Genomic DNA, 15,242 nt, shown 5'->3' on the forward strand with positions numbered 1-15,242 from the left:
GCTCACCAGATGCCACCCAGAAGTCCGCAAACTGGGACTGAAAGCAAGGGCCACCTGCGGTACTCTGGTAGAGTAGCAGCTGAAATGGAGGCTCCATTTTAAGCTGTGATGTGATATCCAGTCTTTTACTGATCAATGACTGAAATAAAATTTATCTATCTATGACATCCAGTCCTATCCTACAGTAGAATCAGACCAAGATTCCAGATGTCTTTGGCCATTTGCAGACAGGGCAAGAACGCAATTAGCCATCCTCTGAGGGTGAACATAGGTAGCTGCCTTACCTTGAGTCAGGTTGCTGGTCCGTCTAGCTTAGTATTGTCTGCACTGACTGGCAGCAGCTCTCCAAGTTTTCAGGGAAGAGTCTCTCCTAGCCCTACGTGGAGTTGCTGCCGGGTGCAAAAACCCTTCTGCGTGCAAAACAGATGCCTGGCTGCAAAGCTATGTACGGATCATCTCCTTCCACGCAGAGGTTCTCTCTTTAGCTGCTGTGATCACTGCCTGCCAAAGACTAACTATGCATGCCAAACATCCGAAAATTCCATCTGTGTTTCCTCGTGGCTTCCAGAAGGCTCCAACGAAACAATTCTCTGCTTCTCTTGCCATTTTGTGCTGCAGGTGTGGGTGGGCCGGCAGCAGCCGCCGCGGCCGCTGCTGCAGCCAAAGCAGCAGCCAAAGCTGGGGCCTACGGTGAGTTGTTACATTGTCTGCATATGGGATGAAACGGGAGCAGGGGCACCTCTCGAGCGCCGGGTTTGGGAGTCAACCTAGATGTGCAGGGGAGAACCTCAGTCTTCCCAGTGCATCTTATACGGGGCTCATTGTTTTCGTCTCATCACTTCGGTGGCTTTTTCTAGATGTATAGATTTTATAGACTTAGAGATTCTAGTTTTACAGCTTTTGTGTCAGTATGAACTCTACGGCTCACAGTTTCTAGGAAAAGATTCTACTGCTTTTAATGCTAATAGCTGCTAATTTCACAGCTTGTATGTCTCCTTATGCTAACTGAGCAAAGAGGCACCTTTTAAAAGTGGCGATTCTCTTTATTGAGCAGGGGAGGAGTAACCGGCCTTATCAATCCCCAGCACAGCATCCCTCCAGTGTCTGTTGCTGGGGTCTATCTTATGTTTCTTTTTTAGATGGTGAGCCCTTTGGGGACAGGGAGCCATTCTATTTATTTATTCATTCATTTATTAATTTATTCATTTATTTATATCTATGTAAACCACTTTGGAAACTTTCTGATGAAAAACGGTATATAAATATTCATCACTATAATCCTGTTCATTATAATGGTCAAAGACTGAAGTAAAGATTTTTTCCCCCCTTTTCTTTTTTTTAAACATTTATATTCTGCCCTTTCTCTGAGGAGCTCAGAGCAGTGTGCATGCTTATTTTTATCCTCACAACAACCCTGTGAGGTAGGTTAGGCTGAGAGATTCATGACTGGCCCAGAGTCACCCAGTGAGCTTCATGGTGGAATGGGGATTCAAACTCAGGTCTTCCTGGTCCTAGTCCAACACTCTAACCCCTATGCTGTGTTGGTTATTGACTTATGAGGCGGCAGGTGGGGGTTGGAGGGGGGAGATGAGGGAGCATGCTTAACCCTTTCCCCACCTGCCACTTTCCCACCACCCTTCCCTCAGTTTCCAAGTCGCCATTATCCCAGAGAACATGGAGGGAACCAGCAGGGTGGAAAGGTTATGTATCCACATACACTTCGCCTTGGCCAACCACACTCTCTCTTCACGACTTTTTGGATGCTGGCCACCATATAAACTAGCCAAAATTCCTCCCAAATCTTTTGGTGCATAGACCGTGTTGGATTTCAGGTGGGAAATGTGGCATTCTGCCCCCCACCCTTGGGTGAGGGCACTGCTATCAATGCTGGATTCCTGGAGGATTCAGAAGTACCTTTTGCATGTGAAAGCAACACAAGAAGCTGCTGTCCACTGAGTCAGACTGTTGGTCCATTTCTCTCAGAATTGTCTACACTGACCGGCAGCAGTTCTCCAGGGTTTCAGACAGGACTTTCCCAGCCCTACCTGGAAATGCTGCTGGGACCGAACCTGGGACCTTCTGCATGCAAAGTGGATGCTCTCCCACTGAGTTACAGCCCTATTCCCCAAGGGGAATATCTTACAGTGCTCACATAAGTCTCCCATCCAAATGCAAACCAAGGCAGATGCTGCTTAAGCAAAGGGGGCAATTCATGCTCATCCTCTCCCTGACCTTGAATGAGCTGCTGCATCAGGAGCTCCTGAGAGCAGTGGTGTATTTCTGCGAGAACCGTGGGGTTTGTTGTTTTTTTCAGGGATTGTCCCAGCACCACATCTGTTTTTGATTGGAAGCAGATTGGCAGCAGGGAACCATGCAACTGAGGGATTTCAGAGAGCCACAGTTGACTTGGGTTTCACCATGGTGTGCATGTGTTTCCAAGCCAGGAAGAGAGTGAGATGGAGAGAATGTACAGTTTGTTTTCTGCCATTCTTGAAGTTTTGAGCCAGCCTCCTCCCTGCATTAGATTTGAGTGCGGGCAGCCTAGCCGATGTTTTCTCCCTTTCATGCACCTCTGAGCAGCTGATGCGGCCAGCACTGGAAACCACAGCAAAAGTGCCAGCACTTAATACCAAATGGGTTCAAGGCTGCCTGGAAATCAAATCACCCAGTCGGAGTGGGAGACAGGGCAATTCTGGAGCACAGCAAAGACTGCCCCTGAGCATATTCAGAGTGTGTGTTTCTTCTCTGTGAGCACTTTAATTCTCCCGAAGGCTCTCTAAATATGCTCAGAGGTGGTCTTTTAGAGCAGGCTCTAGCCAGTGTGTATCCCATTCTTCACTGCCTCCTTGAACATGACTGCAGGAATCACACTTGGATTTCAACATGAAACATACCACGATCCCCCCCCCAGCAAGGCTCCTCTGCCTTTGGCTCCTTCCCACTCACCCTGAGTTCTAAAGTGGCTACATAGCATGTTGATTAAACATTACCATTAAGACAATTATACTTCCGTCATTCACTACACTGATGATTCAGTTAGATAAACCTTCTCCCAGCTGTTTTCCAAGGTCTTTGACTCCCGTCTCTCTCAATCTGCAGGTGGTGGAGTGGTCCCTGGTGGTGGTATCCCAGGGCTAGCTCCAGGAGTGCCCGGTGTCGGTGGACTTCCCGGTGTTGTACCTGGTACTGGAGTGGGAGGTACAGGTCTTTGGTTGGTTTGTGGGGGGAGGAGGAAGAGGGATGGATTGGACCCATGGCTCAGGGGCAAAACAGTTGCTCGGCAAGTATAGTAGTTTTGTGAATATAACCCATATACGAGTATAATCTGCAGAGGATTGTCGGTTATGTAAAGACATCCCTCGTATTACCTGCGACCTTTGCATTTGTGTCGTATTATCCACTCCTGGAGCTTTTCCAAATGGCTGTTGAATGCAGCTTTGCTACACTTAGGCAGGGGAGGGCATTTATATGAGGGAACCATTGATGGCAAGGTCAGAACAGCAACAGAAGGTGCCTCTGCCCACTTCACTAATGGCACTATTCAGCTTTGCTCCTGATGATTCGCAGTCACTGCGCATTTTATGCGTCCCCAAAAAGTAACTTTGGTGCAGGGCTCAGAATGGCTTGACTTTAGGCACTTCCTGCTGCAGAAAAGCTGCCCGTCTGGGAAAACTCCTGAATGAGTACACCTAGCAGCTCTTGCTGGGGTGGGGGGTGAGTCAGTAGTCCCCAGTAGTGAGCCCTGGTAACTTGGCAAAAGCAGATTTCAGAACATGCTTCCAACAAGGTCTTCATATTTCCTCCACCCTGGCCACATCTCCGCTTGCATATCCTTTGTGGCCTTTAAAAAAAAAAAGTAGATTTTCTCAGTGTAGCATCAGGACCATACAACAGGCGACTGTTTGCATCTAAAACCCATCACACAATGTGGTGGTGAACTTTAAGGTATCTGTGTTTTCTCTCCGACCCGTTTCCGAGACCAGTCTCCTGTTCCTTCTCTTCCCCAGGAGTCAGTCCAGCGGCACCAGCGGCGGCAGCTGCCAAAGCGGCCAAATACGGTAAGATACTGAGGGGCTTGCTTTCCACTTTCTGCTTTCCAGATTGCCCACCATTCAGTGGTAGTTTACTTGGCAGGATCGTATTGAAACCGTAAATAAAGATTGTTGCGCAAAGCCTCCAGCAGGGGGAGCAGTCTTTCCTAGCTTGCACGAACCACCCTACAATGGGAAAATACAGCTTTTTTTTTCTTTTTTCTTTTTGCGATGTTGTACTGTAACGCAAAGCTAAAACCCGAAAGGAGGCAACAGAAATGTGAACGGCACCTTGCCGACAGTGCAGGGACTGCAATGTCAAAACACAGGCAGTAGGGGAGTACACTTAACAGACACATAGTGACACTGTGGTAGTGGGTAATCTGGAAATTGCCCTGGAATCTGATTCAGGGAGCAGTGGACTGGGTAAAATTCTGCAGAAGGCATGGGTAAAACCTCCTGGCCTGGGTAAAATTCTGCATGAGGTAAAATTCTGCAGGCTCTAGGTCACAGTATTCAGCTTTCTGAAACATCTCATGAAAATATAGGTGGGCAGCCAGGGGTAAGGCAGTCCTCAGAAATGAGCCCACAGACCGTCAAGTGGCAAGCCAGAAGTCGAGAAGGGAGCTCAGGGTCAGAGCATGCAAATGAGTCAGGGGTCGAGCAACAGTCGGAAGCCAAATAATCAGACCACGAGAAGCAGACGCAACACTGCAGGACTGAGGAGAAACTGAGGCAAGGCCTGCCTCCGACCGGAAGCTGCTTATAGCCTTCCTGCTCTGCAAAGAGCCAATGAGAGCCGTCATGGGTGGGGCCTGCCCTGGAGCCACGAGAGCAAACTGCCATGCAGCAGCAACCTGCAGAGGTGGATTAAGTTTTTTGCCGCCCTTTTACCTTAAACAAAAAAGGGTTGCCTTTTTTCCTAAGGTACAAGGGTAGGAATTTCTCCTCGCCCACTCCACCCTTGTTGCAGCCAATTTTGCCACCCCTCAAATTTTGCTGCTGTAGGCAAATGCCTACTCTGCCTCTCCATTAATCCACCACTGGCAACCTGCCACAAGGGGGCAGCGATAAGCAGAGTTTGGGTCCAGACTTTTTTTGCTCCAGGGAGGGACTCACTTCCCTTCAATTTCACATCTTTCATCCCAGGTCGGGTTCCAGGTGTGGGCGTCGGTGGTGGTGGCATCCCAGGTGCTGGCGTACCTGGTTTAGGCGGTCCTGTGACTCCAGGTATAGGAGGAATCCCTGGTTATCCAGCTGTCCCAGGTGAGTTTGGATGAGAAGATGAGCTCCCACAGATATAGCGATCCCACCCGGTACCTTGACTCTGTTTCTATATGTGCTGGTAGGTGTTTCGGCAGGAGCGGCGGCGGCGGCGGCAGCTAAGGTGGCGGCAAAAGCAACGTACGGTAAGCTGATGGCATCGGGGGCCCTGGAAAGGTCAGAGCAGAGCCACAAGATGCTTAAACAAAAGAGAGATCAGTTTAGGAAGGCTGGTCAGAAAAAATGCCAGCATTTAAGCCAAGGAAAAGCACTCCATTACCTTTCCTCACTAGATCATCAGCCTCGTGTAAAATAGTTATATGCCTTGCAAAAGAGGTAAAGCTGAAGAGAATCCATAAATAGGATTAGATTGTGCTTCCAGAAAGCAGAGGGAAGCTGATCTTCTGGCCATGAGTGGTATGGGACATGAATTGTCCCCTTTGCTAAGCAGGGTCTGCCCTGGTGTGCATTTGCATGGGAGACCACGTGTGAGCACTGGAAGATACTCCCTTTAGGGGACGGGGCTGTATCTCTTTATGTGTAGAAGATCTCCAGTTCAATCCCTGGTGTCATCTCCAAGTAGGGCTGGGAGAGACTCCTGCCTGAAGTCTTAGATTACCACGGCCAGACCAGGCCTACTCAACTTTGCCCCTCTTGCAGATATTGCTCTACAACTCCCATATTGGTCACTGTGGTTGCGGATTGTGGGAGTTGTAGTCCAGAAACAGCTGGGGGGCAAGGGCTAGATTTAGCGGCCCTAGTGTAGACAGTTCTGTGCCAGATAGACCAACGGTCTGTCTCTGACTCTGCTTAAAAGAATTCGGATTCATCACCCCACTGCTCAGCCTCCTTTCCCCAAAAACCCAACAAGCCCATTTCCTACATCTTGTCTCTTTAGGATTCATCTTTCGGATCCCATATTGGTCTTGAGCCCAGGGATTCTTAACGTTGGGTCCCCAGATGTTATTGAACTTCAATTCCCATAATCCCCAACCAAAGGCCACTGGATCGGGGGATTATGGGAGTTGAAGTCCAGTCAGGGGCGTAAGGAGGCTGGAGTGGGCCCAGAGACAAAATTTTAAAATGGGCCCTTCGCTGATACACACACACTCACTTCACATGTGACTTGCCTCTGGGGGGGGGCCCTTGAGCCACCTCCCCTTGCCTAATGGTAGTTACACCCTGAGTCCAGTAACATCTGGGGAGCCAATGTTGAGAATCCCTACTTTAGCCCAATCCAGACATTATGCTGTATGAGTGTACAGATGTCTGTACACTTATGCATGTGTTTGTGTGAATGGCTGTACCTGGGTTCAATTTAAAAGTGAACCTGTATACAGGCCCTTTGAATGCATGGCACAGATGGGCAGTGTACTGCTCTACCTGCGTTCAGCATAACATGTGAATTACCCTACTAATGTACAGATGTGTGCCTGTGTGCACTGTACAGTCGTCGTACAAATGTTGAACATAAGATGTGAATGGGCTTTCCCCCTCGTCACTCAGTCTAAATGGCTAGAAGCAGTGTTCCTGGTAACAGGGATTTCCCAGATATTAGGAATGTAGGAAGCTGCCATATCCTGAGTCAGACCCTTGGTCCATCTAGCTCAGGATTGTCAACCCAGACTGGCAGCGGCTTCTCCAAGGTTGCAGGCAGGAATCTCTCTCAGCCCTATCTTGGAGATGCTGCCAGGGAGGGAACTTGGAACCTTCAGCTCTTCCCAGAGCGGCTCCATCTCCTGAGGGGAAAAATCTTAACAGTGCTCACACATGTAGTCTCCCATCCATATGCAACCAGGGTGGACCCTGCTTAGCTAAGGGGACAAGTCATGCTTGCTACCACAAGACCTGCTCTCCTCCAATTGTAGTCATATTGACTACAACTCCCTTCATCCCCAGCCAAAGACCATTGCAGCCATGGATGATGGGAGTTGTAGTCATCAACATCTGGGAATCCTTGTTACAGGGAATACGGGTCTGCAGGCACCTTGGAACAGTGCAAGTGTGATGCTGCGCCTTAGCATGCCTCTCTTTCCTTGCAGACTAAGCTGACGAGGGTGGGTCAGAGGCAGGGGCTTCCTGCAGACGTCACCAGATATTGTTAAGGGGCTCCCTAATCCTAACCCCTTTGATATTTTCTTCAGGGACTGGGGTTGCACCTGGTTATGGAGCTATTCCTGGAGTGGCGCCCGGTGGTGTGGTGCCTGGCAGAGTGGTGCCCGGCGGGCTAGGTAAGTTCCTACCTCTGTAGGAGGTGAACGTGTTGCCAAGAGAACAGGTATTTTGTTCTGATTTTCTGCCATGATCGAAAAGGAGGGGGGAAACCTCGCTTTCGATCCCCAGGGGCCACCACCAGGGTTGATGGTGGGACCTGCCGGCTCCCGCAGCATAAGATGAAGGGGACTGCCACCCACCACCCACCACCCACCACCCCACTGAGACCCACCCCCACCCCCCACCCCACTGGGACTTTGAGGAGTCAGTACCTCAGAATCAGAGGGGGCATGCCCCTGAACACCCGGTGTCGGGAACCCCAATGGGAGGGGGCAGTTGCCCCCTTTCCCCCGTTTGTGGGCTTCCCAGATGCCACTGGTTGGTTAGGGCATAAAACAGGATGCTGGACCGGAGGGGCCTTTGGTCTGATCCAGCAGGGCTTTTTCTTCTGGTGGTCCCAAGTCCCTTCCACCACAGCACAGCTAGTGGAAGTACATCTGGGAAATCTAGTTTTCCCAGGGGCTACAGTGGATGTTAGTAGCTCTCAGACATTCTCTCTGGGAAATCTAGTTTTCCCAGGGGCTACTAATGGTGCAGCAGGGAAATGACTTGCCTAGCAAGCATGAGGTTGCCGATTTGAATCCCCGCTGGTATTCTTCCCAGACTATGGGGAACACCTATATACCGCAGCAGCGATATAGGAAGGTGCTGAAAGACATCATCTCATACTGTGTGGGAGGAGGCATTGGTCAACCCCTCCTGTATTCTACCAAAGACAACCACAGGGCTTTGTGGGTGCCAGGAGTAGACACTGATTCAACGGCACACTTTACCTTTACAGAGGGTGTTAGTAGCTCTCAGACAATCTCTCTGGGAAATATAGTTTTCCCAGGGGCCACAGTGGATGTTAGTAGCTCTCAAGCAATCTCTCTCTCTCTTTCTCAGTACCGGGAAGTCCTGCAGCAGCAAAAGCAGCAGCAAAAGCAGCGAAATACGGTAAGGCGGGATCTTTGTGATCAGACGCAACATCCAGTCGGCAGCAAGGGTAGCGAAAATGGTGACAAAAACCATGACCCATTTTTCTTGCATCACAGCCTTCCACACAACACAATGGCCCTATGACAACAAAGTCAAGTTGCAAGGAGACCCACCAATCAGCTGGATCTCCAAAGGCTTTCTTGGGGAAAGAGATTTTTATCCTATAGCACGAACGAGATTGGCATTGTTCTGCAGAACACCTGCTCTGCTTCCCCAACGGGGGGAGGATGACTTTACTTTAGGAAAGGGGAAGGCGGGGTAGTCCCAATACAATTGGTTTGTGAGAGCAAGGGGGTGGCAAAGAATATTATTGGGGGAGTTAGGATTTTGCTATAAATTAAAAAGTTAAGAGATGTAAGGAACTTTGTGTGAGTTTATCTTATTAATGAAGTTTGGGTCTTTAATAGGGGCAAATTCATGGGGGATAGGTCTATCAAAGGCTACTACTACTACTACTACTACTACTACTACTATTATTATTATTATTATTATTATTATTATTATTATTATTATTAATTCAATTTCTATATCACCCTTCCAAGTCTGGTGTATCCTTCAAATTTTTGAAACTTCAAACTTTTGAACCTTCAAACTTTTGAACCTTCGAACCTTTGACTTTTGAACTCTCAGACTTTCAAACCCTTGAAACTTCTAACTTTTGAACTTTTGAACCTTCGAACTCTGAGCCTTTGAACATTCAAACTCTTGAACCTTCAAAAGGCTTGAAGGATTGAATGTTCAAAGGTTCAAAAGATTGAAGGTTCAAAGGATCGAAAGTTTTGAAGGTTCAAAGGTTCAAAAGATCGGAAGATCAAAAGTTCAAAGGTTCAAAAGTTCAAAAGACTGAAGGTCTGAAGGTTCAAGAGTTCAAAGGTTCAAGGTTCAAAGGATCGAAGGAGTCATCACTGGGGGAAAGTGGAGGAGGAGGAGGCTGATTTGAGCCCCCAGTTCCCAGTTGGAAGCCCCTTTCCACGCCTTCTTGCCTAACACAGGGTGTGCGTTGGTGTTGTTTTGTCTGGGGGAGGTAGTGGCCATTTTGAGCATTTGGGAAAACAAGCAAAATGCCCTTTGGGTTTGTGGGGAGCCTTCTTGCCTACCTCAAAGCAGGACCTCTGATCTCAGCAGGGAGCAGGATATAGCAGTGCCCTAGTTTAATTTAATCTAATGCTTACATTTCAATCCCGCTCTTCCTCTGAGGAGCCCATGGTTATGTTTATCCTCACAACAACCCTGTGAGGTAGGTTAGGCTGTGAGAGACATGACTGGCCCAGAGTCACCCAGCTAGTATCATGGCTGAATGGGGATTCGAACTCAGATCTCCCCGGTCCTCGTCCAACACTCTAACCACTGAACTGCTCTGGCTTCACTTTTCTAGGCAATAATACAGGAACCAGCTGGAGTGGTCAGTCCCATCTGTGGGGGGGAATGATCTTTCTGGCTTTCGGCAAGGTCTTGCCCCTCCCCCAGTAATGGAGGAGGGGCAATCGAATTACAAGGCTTTTGGCATGTGGCCCTGCTTTTCTCGTCCTGATCCTCAGGATCTAGCAGCCACAATTGCAGTGGGGGTTTTAAAGGCTTTCGAATGTTTAGAAAACAACCCGCAAAAACTGCTATGAAGTTGTATCAATATTGTCCGAGGGATGGAAATGAAAATTGGCAGGCGTGTCCTCCAAAGATGACTCCATGGAGAGAGGACAACCATTTGTTCATGGTGACCCTAACCTAGGGGTGTGCACAAAACTGGGTTGCCCAGTTCAATTTGAGTCCGAACCGGACTCAAACCAGATTGGACATGTTCAGTTTGACACCCCCCGAATTCTCCCCCTGGTTTGGTTACTCACCACCTCCAGGGGGTGCTGCCATAGCCATGGGAGGGGTCTCCAGAGGTACCCTTCCTCCAGCCGGCCTCCATATATGCCTGAATCACCCACTTCGGGTTGTCTTCAGCCCGTTCCAGGCCTGCCCTACATTGCTGCTGCCATTTTGGAGTCCGCCATGCATGCCCTTGGTTGGTCTGATATTGAACCATCGAGCCGAATTCTACCCTAACCCTTTCCTCCTGGCAAGAATGACTGCAGTTTGACCCTAATCATTCAGGGGTAGGGATAAAAAAGGGGTGATCGATGCTCAGGTCGCCCTCCATATCGGAGAGCTCTCGGAGGCGTGCACAATTCAGGGTTGGCATGAGAGAACCCCGTGGAGAGGTGCAAAAATAAATAACGGCAAGGCCGTCGTAGCGACCGAATTCCGCTCAGAACTTTCGGGAACCAAAAAGGTTCCTCCTACAATCCAATATGAGTTGACAGCAACCCCCTTCTTTGGGCTGGGAATTCCAGGGACGTCAAAAGAGTCCTCTTTTTTATTTCACCACCAGATTCAGAGGCTGAACTGGTAAATCAGGAGTGATCAGCTTCACACCCTGCTTGTGAGGGTGCAGAAGCATGTGGCTGGCCACTCTCAGAGGCTGCCTACAGGGCTCAGTGGAGCTTTGGTCAGCATCTTTGAGGTGAATCCGCCTCTTTTCCCCATTAGTGCCTGGGGGTGTTGGAACAGCAGCGGCAGCGGCAGCAGCAAAAGCAGCAGCAAAAGCAGCAAAATATGGTGAGTCAGACCCAGTTCTTCCTGTGCCACTTCTTCACACCCTTGGCCCCAAGCATGGTCTCGGGGGACACCAGAGAGCCACCTTGCTGAAGCTAAGCAGGTCTTGGTGTGGTCAGTGCCTGGATGGGGCACCCGTATATGTCACCTTTGGGGATGGGGCCCTCGCTCAGTGCTAGAGCATCTGACTTGCATGCAGATGGTCCCACGTTCGGTCCCTGGCAGCACCTCCAGGTAGTCCTGGGAGAGACGTCTGTCTGAAACCCTGAAGAAGCTGCTGCCAGTCAGTGCAGACAATGCTGAGCTACATGGACCAATGATCTGACTCAGCATATGGCAGCTTCCCATGTGTCTATATACTTCCATATTTGCTACATGACTAGCATACATTTGGTGCTGTACCCATGTCAGTCTACAGACTCCTCCAAGTTGGGTTCCTACTGGCACACCAGCCCTAGTTGGGAAGAGGCCCTCCTTGACCTCACCACCCCCGGAGTCCCCAAGGATAGTGTTGGGTCCAGTCGAGCCCCACAGCTGCGAAACCTTAGGCTTTCACTCACAACCGGCAGCTGTCAATGACAGGTAGATCTGGGTGCCGTCTGCCTCCTGATGACCCTGTGACCCCTACCTGCGGTTTCAGGTAGATGTTGAGCTACCGGGGGTGGGGGCAGAATAGAGCCCTGTGGGACACCACACAGACCAAGCCAAGGAGTGGCCTCCCTTGGCACCACCTTCTGGATATAGACCAGATCCAGTAGGACTGGAGCCACTAAAGCCCCAACCCAGAACCAAACCATGGATGCCGGGAGGTCTAGGAGTCACACAAAAGAGTCACGCTCCTCCATCTGTCTCCTTGCACTGGTCCTCCACTAGGGCGACCAAGGCAATTTTCGTCCCATCTTCAGGACGGAAGCCCGACTGGAAAGGATCAAATGAAGTAATCGGTTCGTTTGGATCTCCAACATCTCCTGTTTTCCATGTTTAAACTGTGGAATGTACAACTTCTCTGCAGGAGCCGGGGTCATGCCCGGAGCTGGAGTCATTCCTGGAGCCGGGGTCGTTCCTAGAGCCGGAGTTGTGCCCAGAGCCGGGGTCCTGCCTGGAGGTAACTGCTCCTTTGGCTCTTCTTTCCGCCCCATCCGTCAGCCCCCTTTCTATTCCCTTTAGGTGATGAGAGATCCAAGTGTGCCCTTCCGCAAGGACACCCAAGATATTACAGCCATTCACGCGATGATAATGAGGGTGGGAGAAGTATCCTTCCCTGGTGTGGGAGCTGTGCCCTCTCCCGGAGAGGGAGGACGTTATTGTCCAGCAGGGAGGAGCTGGGTTGAACAGCAATTCCTCCTACCTCAGTAAAGTGCCAAGTAGATAGACCATGAACCTCCAAGCTCTTCCCAGGAGTGAAGCTACCTATGGCAACCTCTGGGACAGTCGTACCAGAGAAGGCTTTAACATCCCCTTCTCATGCTCTCTAGTCCCAATTCTGATGTGGACCCTCGGGGCGGACCAATGCGGGGTCCCCTCGGGGGTTACTTTTTAACATTAAAAAATGATACAGGACCCACCTACATGTGGAGGGCTGGTCTCGTGGTAGCCAGCATGACTTGTCCCCGTAGCTAAGCAGGGTCTACCCTGGTTGCATATGAATGAGAGACTAGGAGTTTGAGCACTGTCAGATATTCCCATCAGTAGATGGAGCTGCTCTGGGAAGAGCATCGAGGTTCCAAGTTCCCTCCCTGGCAGCATCTCCAAGAGAGGGCTGATGAGAGACTCCTGCCTGCAACTTTGGAGAAGCTGCTGCCAGTCTGGGTAGACGATACTGAGAGAGCTGGACCAACGGTCTGACTCAGTATATGGCAGCTTCTTCTGGTCATGTTGCCCATCATATGACATTTGTGGCTCTTTGGAGAGCCTTTCCTGTGGGACTGGCACCTCGTCACACTGGTCAGGGCCACCTGTCCCAGTCTGGGTGTCAAAGGGGATCTTGGGGTGGTAGGTTGCTGCTATGGGTTATTCCTCCTTCTCTTTCAGGGATCCCTCAAACTGGAATACAGCCAGGAGCCAAACCCCCCAAATACGGTACGTCTCCGGCTTTCAAAGCACCCCTCCCAGAGTGGTCCAGTGGTGCCGAAGGAAGTTATCAAAGGGTTTGAGGGCCCCCCCACACTCCAGTCTCTCCCAGAAGCGAGTAGTGCCACTCAGGGACAGCCCAAGACCTCAGCATGCTGGTTGCAGTGCATCAAACACTGGCCTTGCGGTAGTGAGCCCAAATGGCCCCTTGGCTAAGCAGGGTCTGGCCTGGTTTGCATTTGGATGGGCGACTACCTGTCAGCCCTGTTGGCCGTAAGAAATTCCCCTGAAGGGATGGGGCAGTATCTCAGTGGCAGAGCATTTGCCTTGCATACAGAAGGTCCCCGGTTCAGTCTTCGGTATCTCCAGGTTGGGTGATAGCAATCCAAAATGAGGCCTTCTCTAGGGTGGCCCCAGGGCTCTGGAAACCCCCCTCCCGAATGGAATCAGAGTCTCCCATCTCTGGCTGTTTTTAAGTGACTTTTGAAAGCAACCCTTATTTTATCAGGCTTCTTGTCTGTAAGGTGTTCAGGTTTTCCTGGTGATTATTTGAATTTGTTTTATATGATGTCGTGGTTGGGTTTTGACTGCGAACCGCCCAACGGTTTTATTTGGGGTGGTATAGGCATTCAATAAGTCAGCCAAGAAATAAATAAATGTTGCTGCTCGGCCATTGACACCATGGTGTCCTCTCCATGAAAGGTGTACCAGGAGCTGGATTGGGCGGCATTGCCGTGCCAGGTACGAGGGAAAATACCGAGGGGGTGGGAGATGGGGGGAAGCAAATCCGAATCAGGCCCAACAAATGGCACCCTTGGGATGTTTCCATGGCCCGCCCTCCAAAAAACCCAACATTAACGAGTTTGGGCACTCATGGGTTGGTTTCCCCACAACAGTTTCCCATAGTGCCCCAAGCAGTGTATCATTCCAAGGAGAAAATGGAGGCCACCACATGTACATGGCAGCCCACTCTGGCAGCAGCCATGTTTCCCCACCATGACTGCCCCTGGGGCATTGTGGGAAATATGGCAGAAGCCAGGCAACCACTGTGGACAAGTTGCTTTGCCGTTCCCTCTCTTTGTCACTGTACGATGCCGGTGGTGGCGTTTATATCTTATTCTGGATTAATTAATCCGGATGAACTGTTCACCGGCCCTTGCTGGTGTGCTTGTCGTTTTGAATGCCACGTCAGATCAGCACTCGGTATGTTTGTTAATCACAGCAGGGATCTACCTTGCTGGGTTTAAGCACATTTTGCAGTAACTTGCCGGAGGGTCAGGAGATCAAACTCGCCTACTTTGAGTCAGCCACATGGTTTAGGATCTCCTTTGGCGCAGGGCAGGATTCTGACTGTACCCATTTTTCAACAGGCCTCGGTGGTCGAGGAGGATATGGAGTCCCCGGTTATGGTGGCTTGGGAACTGGAGGGCTGACCCCCGGTGTGTAGATGTGCCTCCGGAGCAAAAACCAACTTCGCCCAGAGAGTAGCTGGCGCTCAGACCTGAAAGCAGCCCCATCCTTTTGCACGTCCATTTTGAACACTGACATTCTGAACTGTTATCCATCCCACTTTCCCATTTTTAATTTTTCTGGGGACGCTTTCAACAGAACTCCCCTTCGAGCCCCGTCGATCCATCTTCAGACAGAACATTTAAATGCAAACCTATCCAATTCAGGGAGGAAGCTCTCCGTTCTGAAGGATCTTGTTCCATCCTGACAGCCTCCTCCACTGGGATTGTGTGGGAAGTTTTGGCGATGCTGCTTTGCATCTTGAGTTGCTTTCCACATTTTTTTAAACGGAACGAGGGGAATATTTGTTCTTTCAGGTTTTTGCAAGTTATCCATGATGGCCTCGGAATGCTCTCTTTCTCCAAGTATAGTGTAGCTCGGATTAGTTTCCTACTGTGGGCCCAAGTTGGCTTATGATCATAATAAAGAAAAAATTAACTGATTCTAGCCAGTCAGTTCAAGGAAAGGGTTGTAGCTCAGACACAGAGCTACATAGAAGGTCCCAGGTTCAATCTCTGG

The 15,242-nt window shown here is 50.0% G+C and overlaps 1 protein-coding gene across 4 annotated transcripts in view; it reads left to right on the plus strand.

Annotated features, from left to right (window-relative positions):
• The window catches only part of ELN (elastin), a 66,199-nt gene that overhangs the window by 43,980 nt on the left and 6,977 nt on the right, over nucleotides 1-15,242 (plus strand). For 3 of the 4 annotated variants that reach the window (XM_053274554.1, XM_053274552.1, XM_053274551.1), the window contains exons 18-29: nucleotides 619-690; nucleotides 3,100-3,198; nucleotides 4,008-4,058; nucleotides 5,181-5,297; nucleotides 5,381-5,440; nucleotides 7,439-7,525; nucleotides 8,454-8,504; nucleotides 11,079-11,147; nucleotides 12,157-12,249; nucleotides 13,176-13,223; nucleotides 13,917-13,955; nucleotides 14,585-14,653. In XM_053274554.1, coding sequence (XP_053130529.1) covers nucleotides 619-690; nucleotides 3,100-3,198; nucleotides 4,008-4,058; nucleotides 5,181-5,297; nucleotides 5,381-5,440; nucleotides 7,439-7,525; nucleotides 8,454-8,504; nucleotides 11,079-11,147; nucleotides 12,157-12,249; nucleotides 13,176-13,223; nucleotides 13,917-13,955; nucleotides 14,585-14,653 — 855 coding nt within the window. The remainder of the gene's footprint in view (nucleotides 1-618; nucleotides 691-3,099; nucleotides 3,199-4,007; nucleotides 4,059-5,180; nucleotides 5,298-5,380; nucleotides 5,441-7,438; nucleotides 7,526-8,453; nucleotides 8,505-11,078; nucleotides 11,148-12,156; nucleotides 12,250-13,175; nucleotides 13,224-13,916; nucleotides 13,956-14,584; nucleotides 14,654-15,242) is intronic. The other variant, XM_053274555.1, reaches the window with a different exon arrangement.

This window comes from Hemicordylus capensis, chromosome 12 (genome assembly GCF_027244095.1).
Source record: "Hemicordylus capensis ecotype Gifberg chromosome 12, rHemCap1.1.pri, whole genome shotgun sequence".
Lineage (NCBI taxonomy): Eukaryota > Metazoa > Chordata > Lepidosauria > Squamata > Cordylidae > Hemicordylus > Hemicordylus capensis.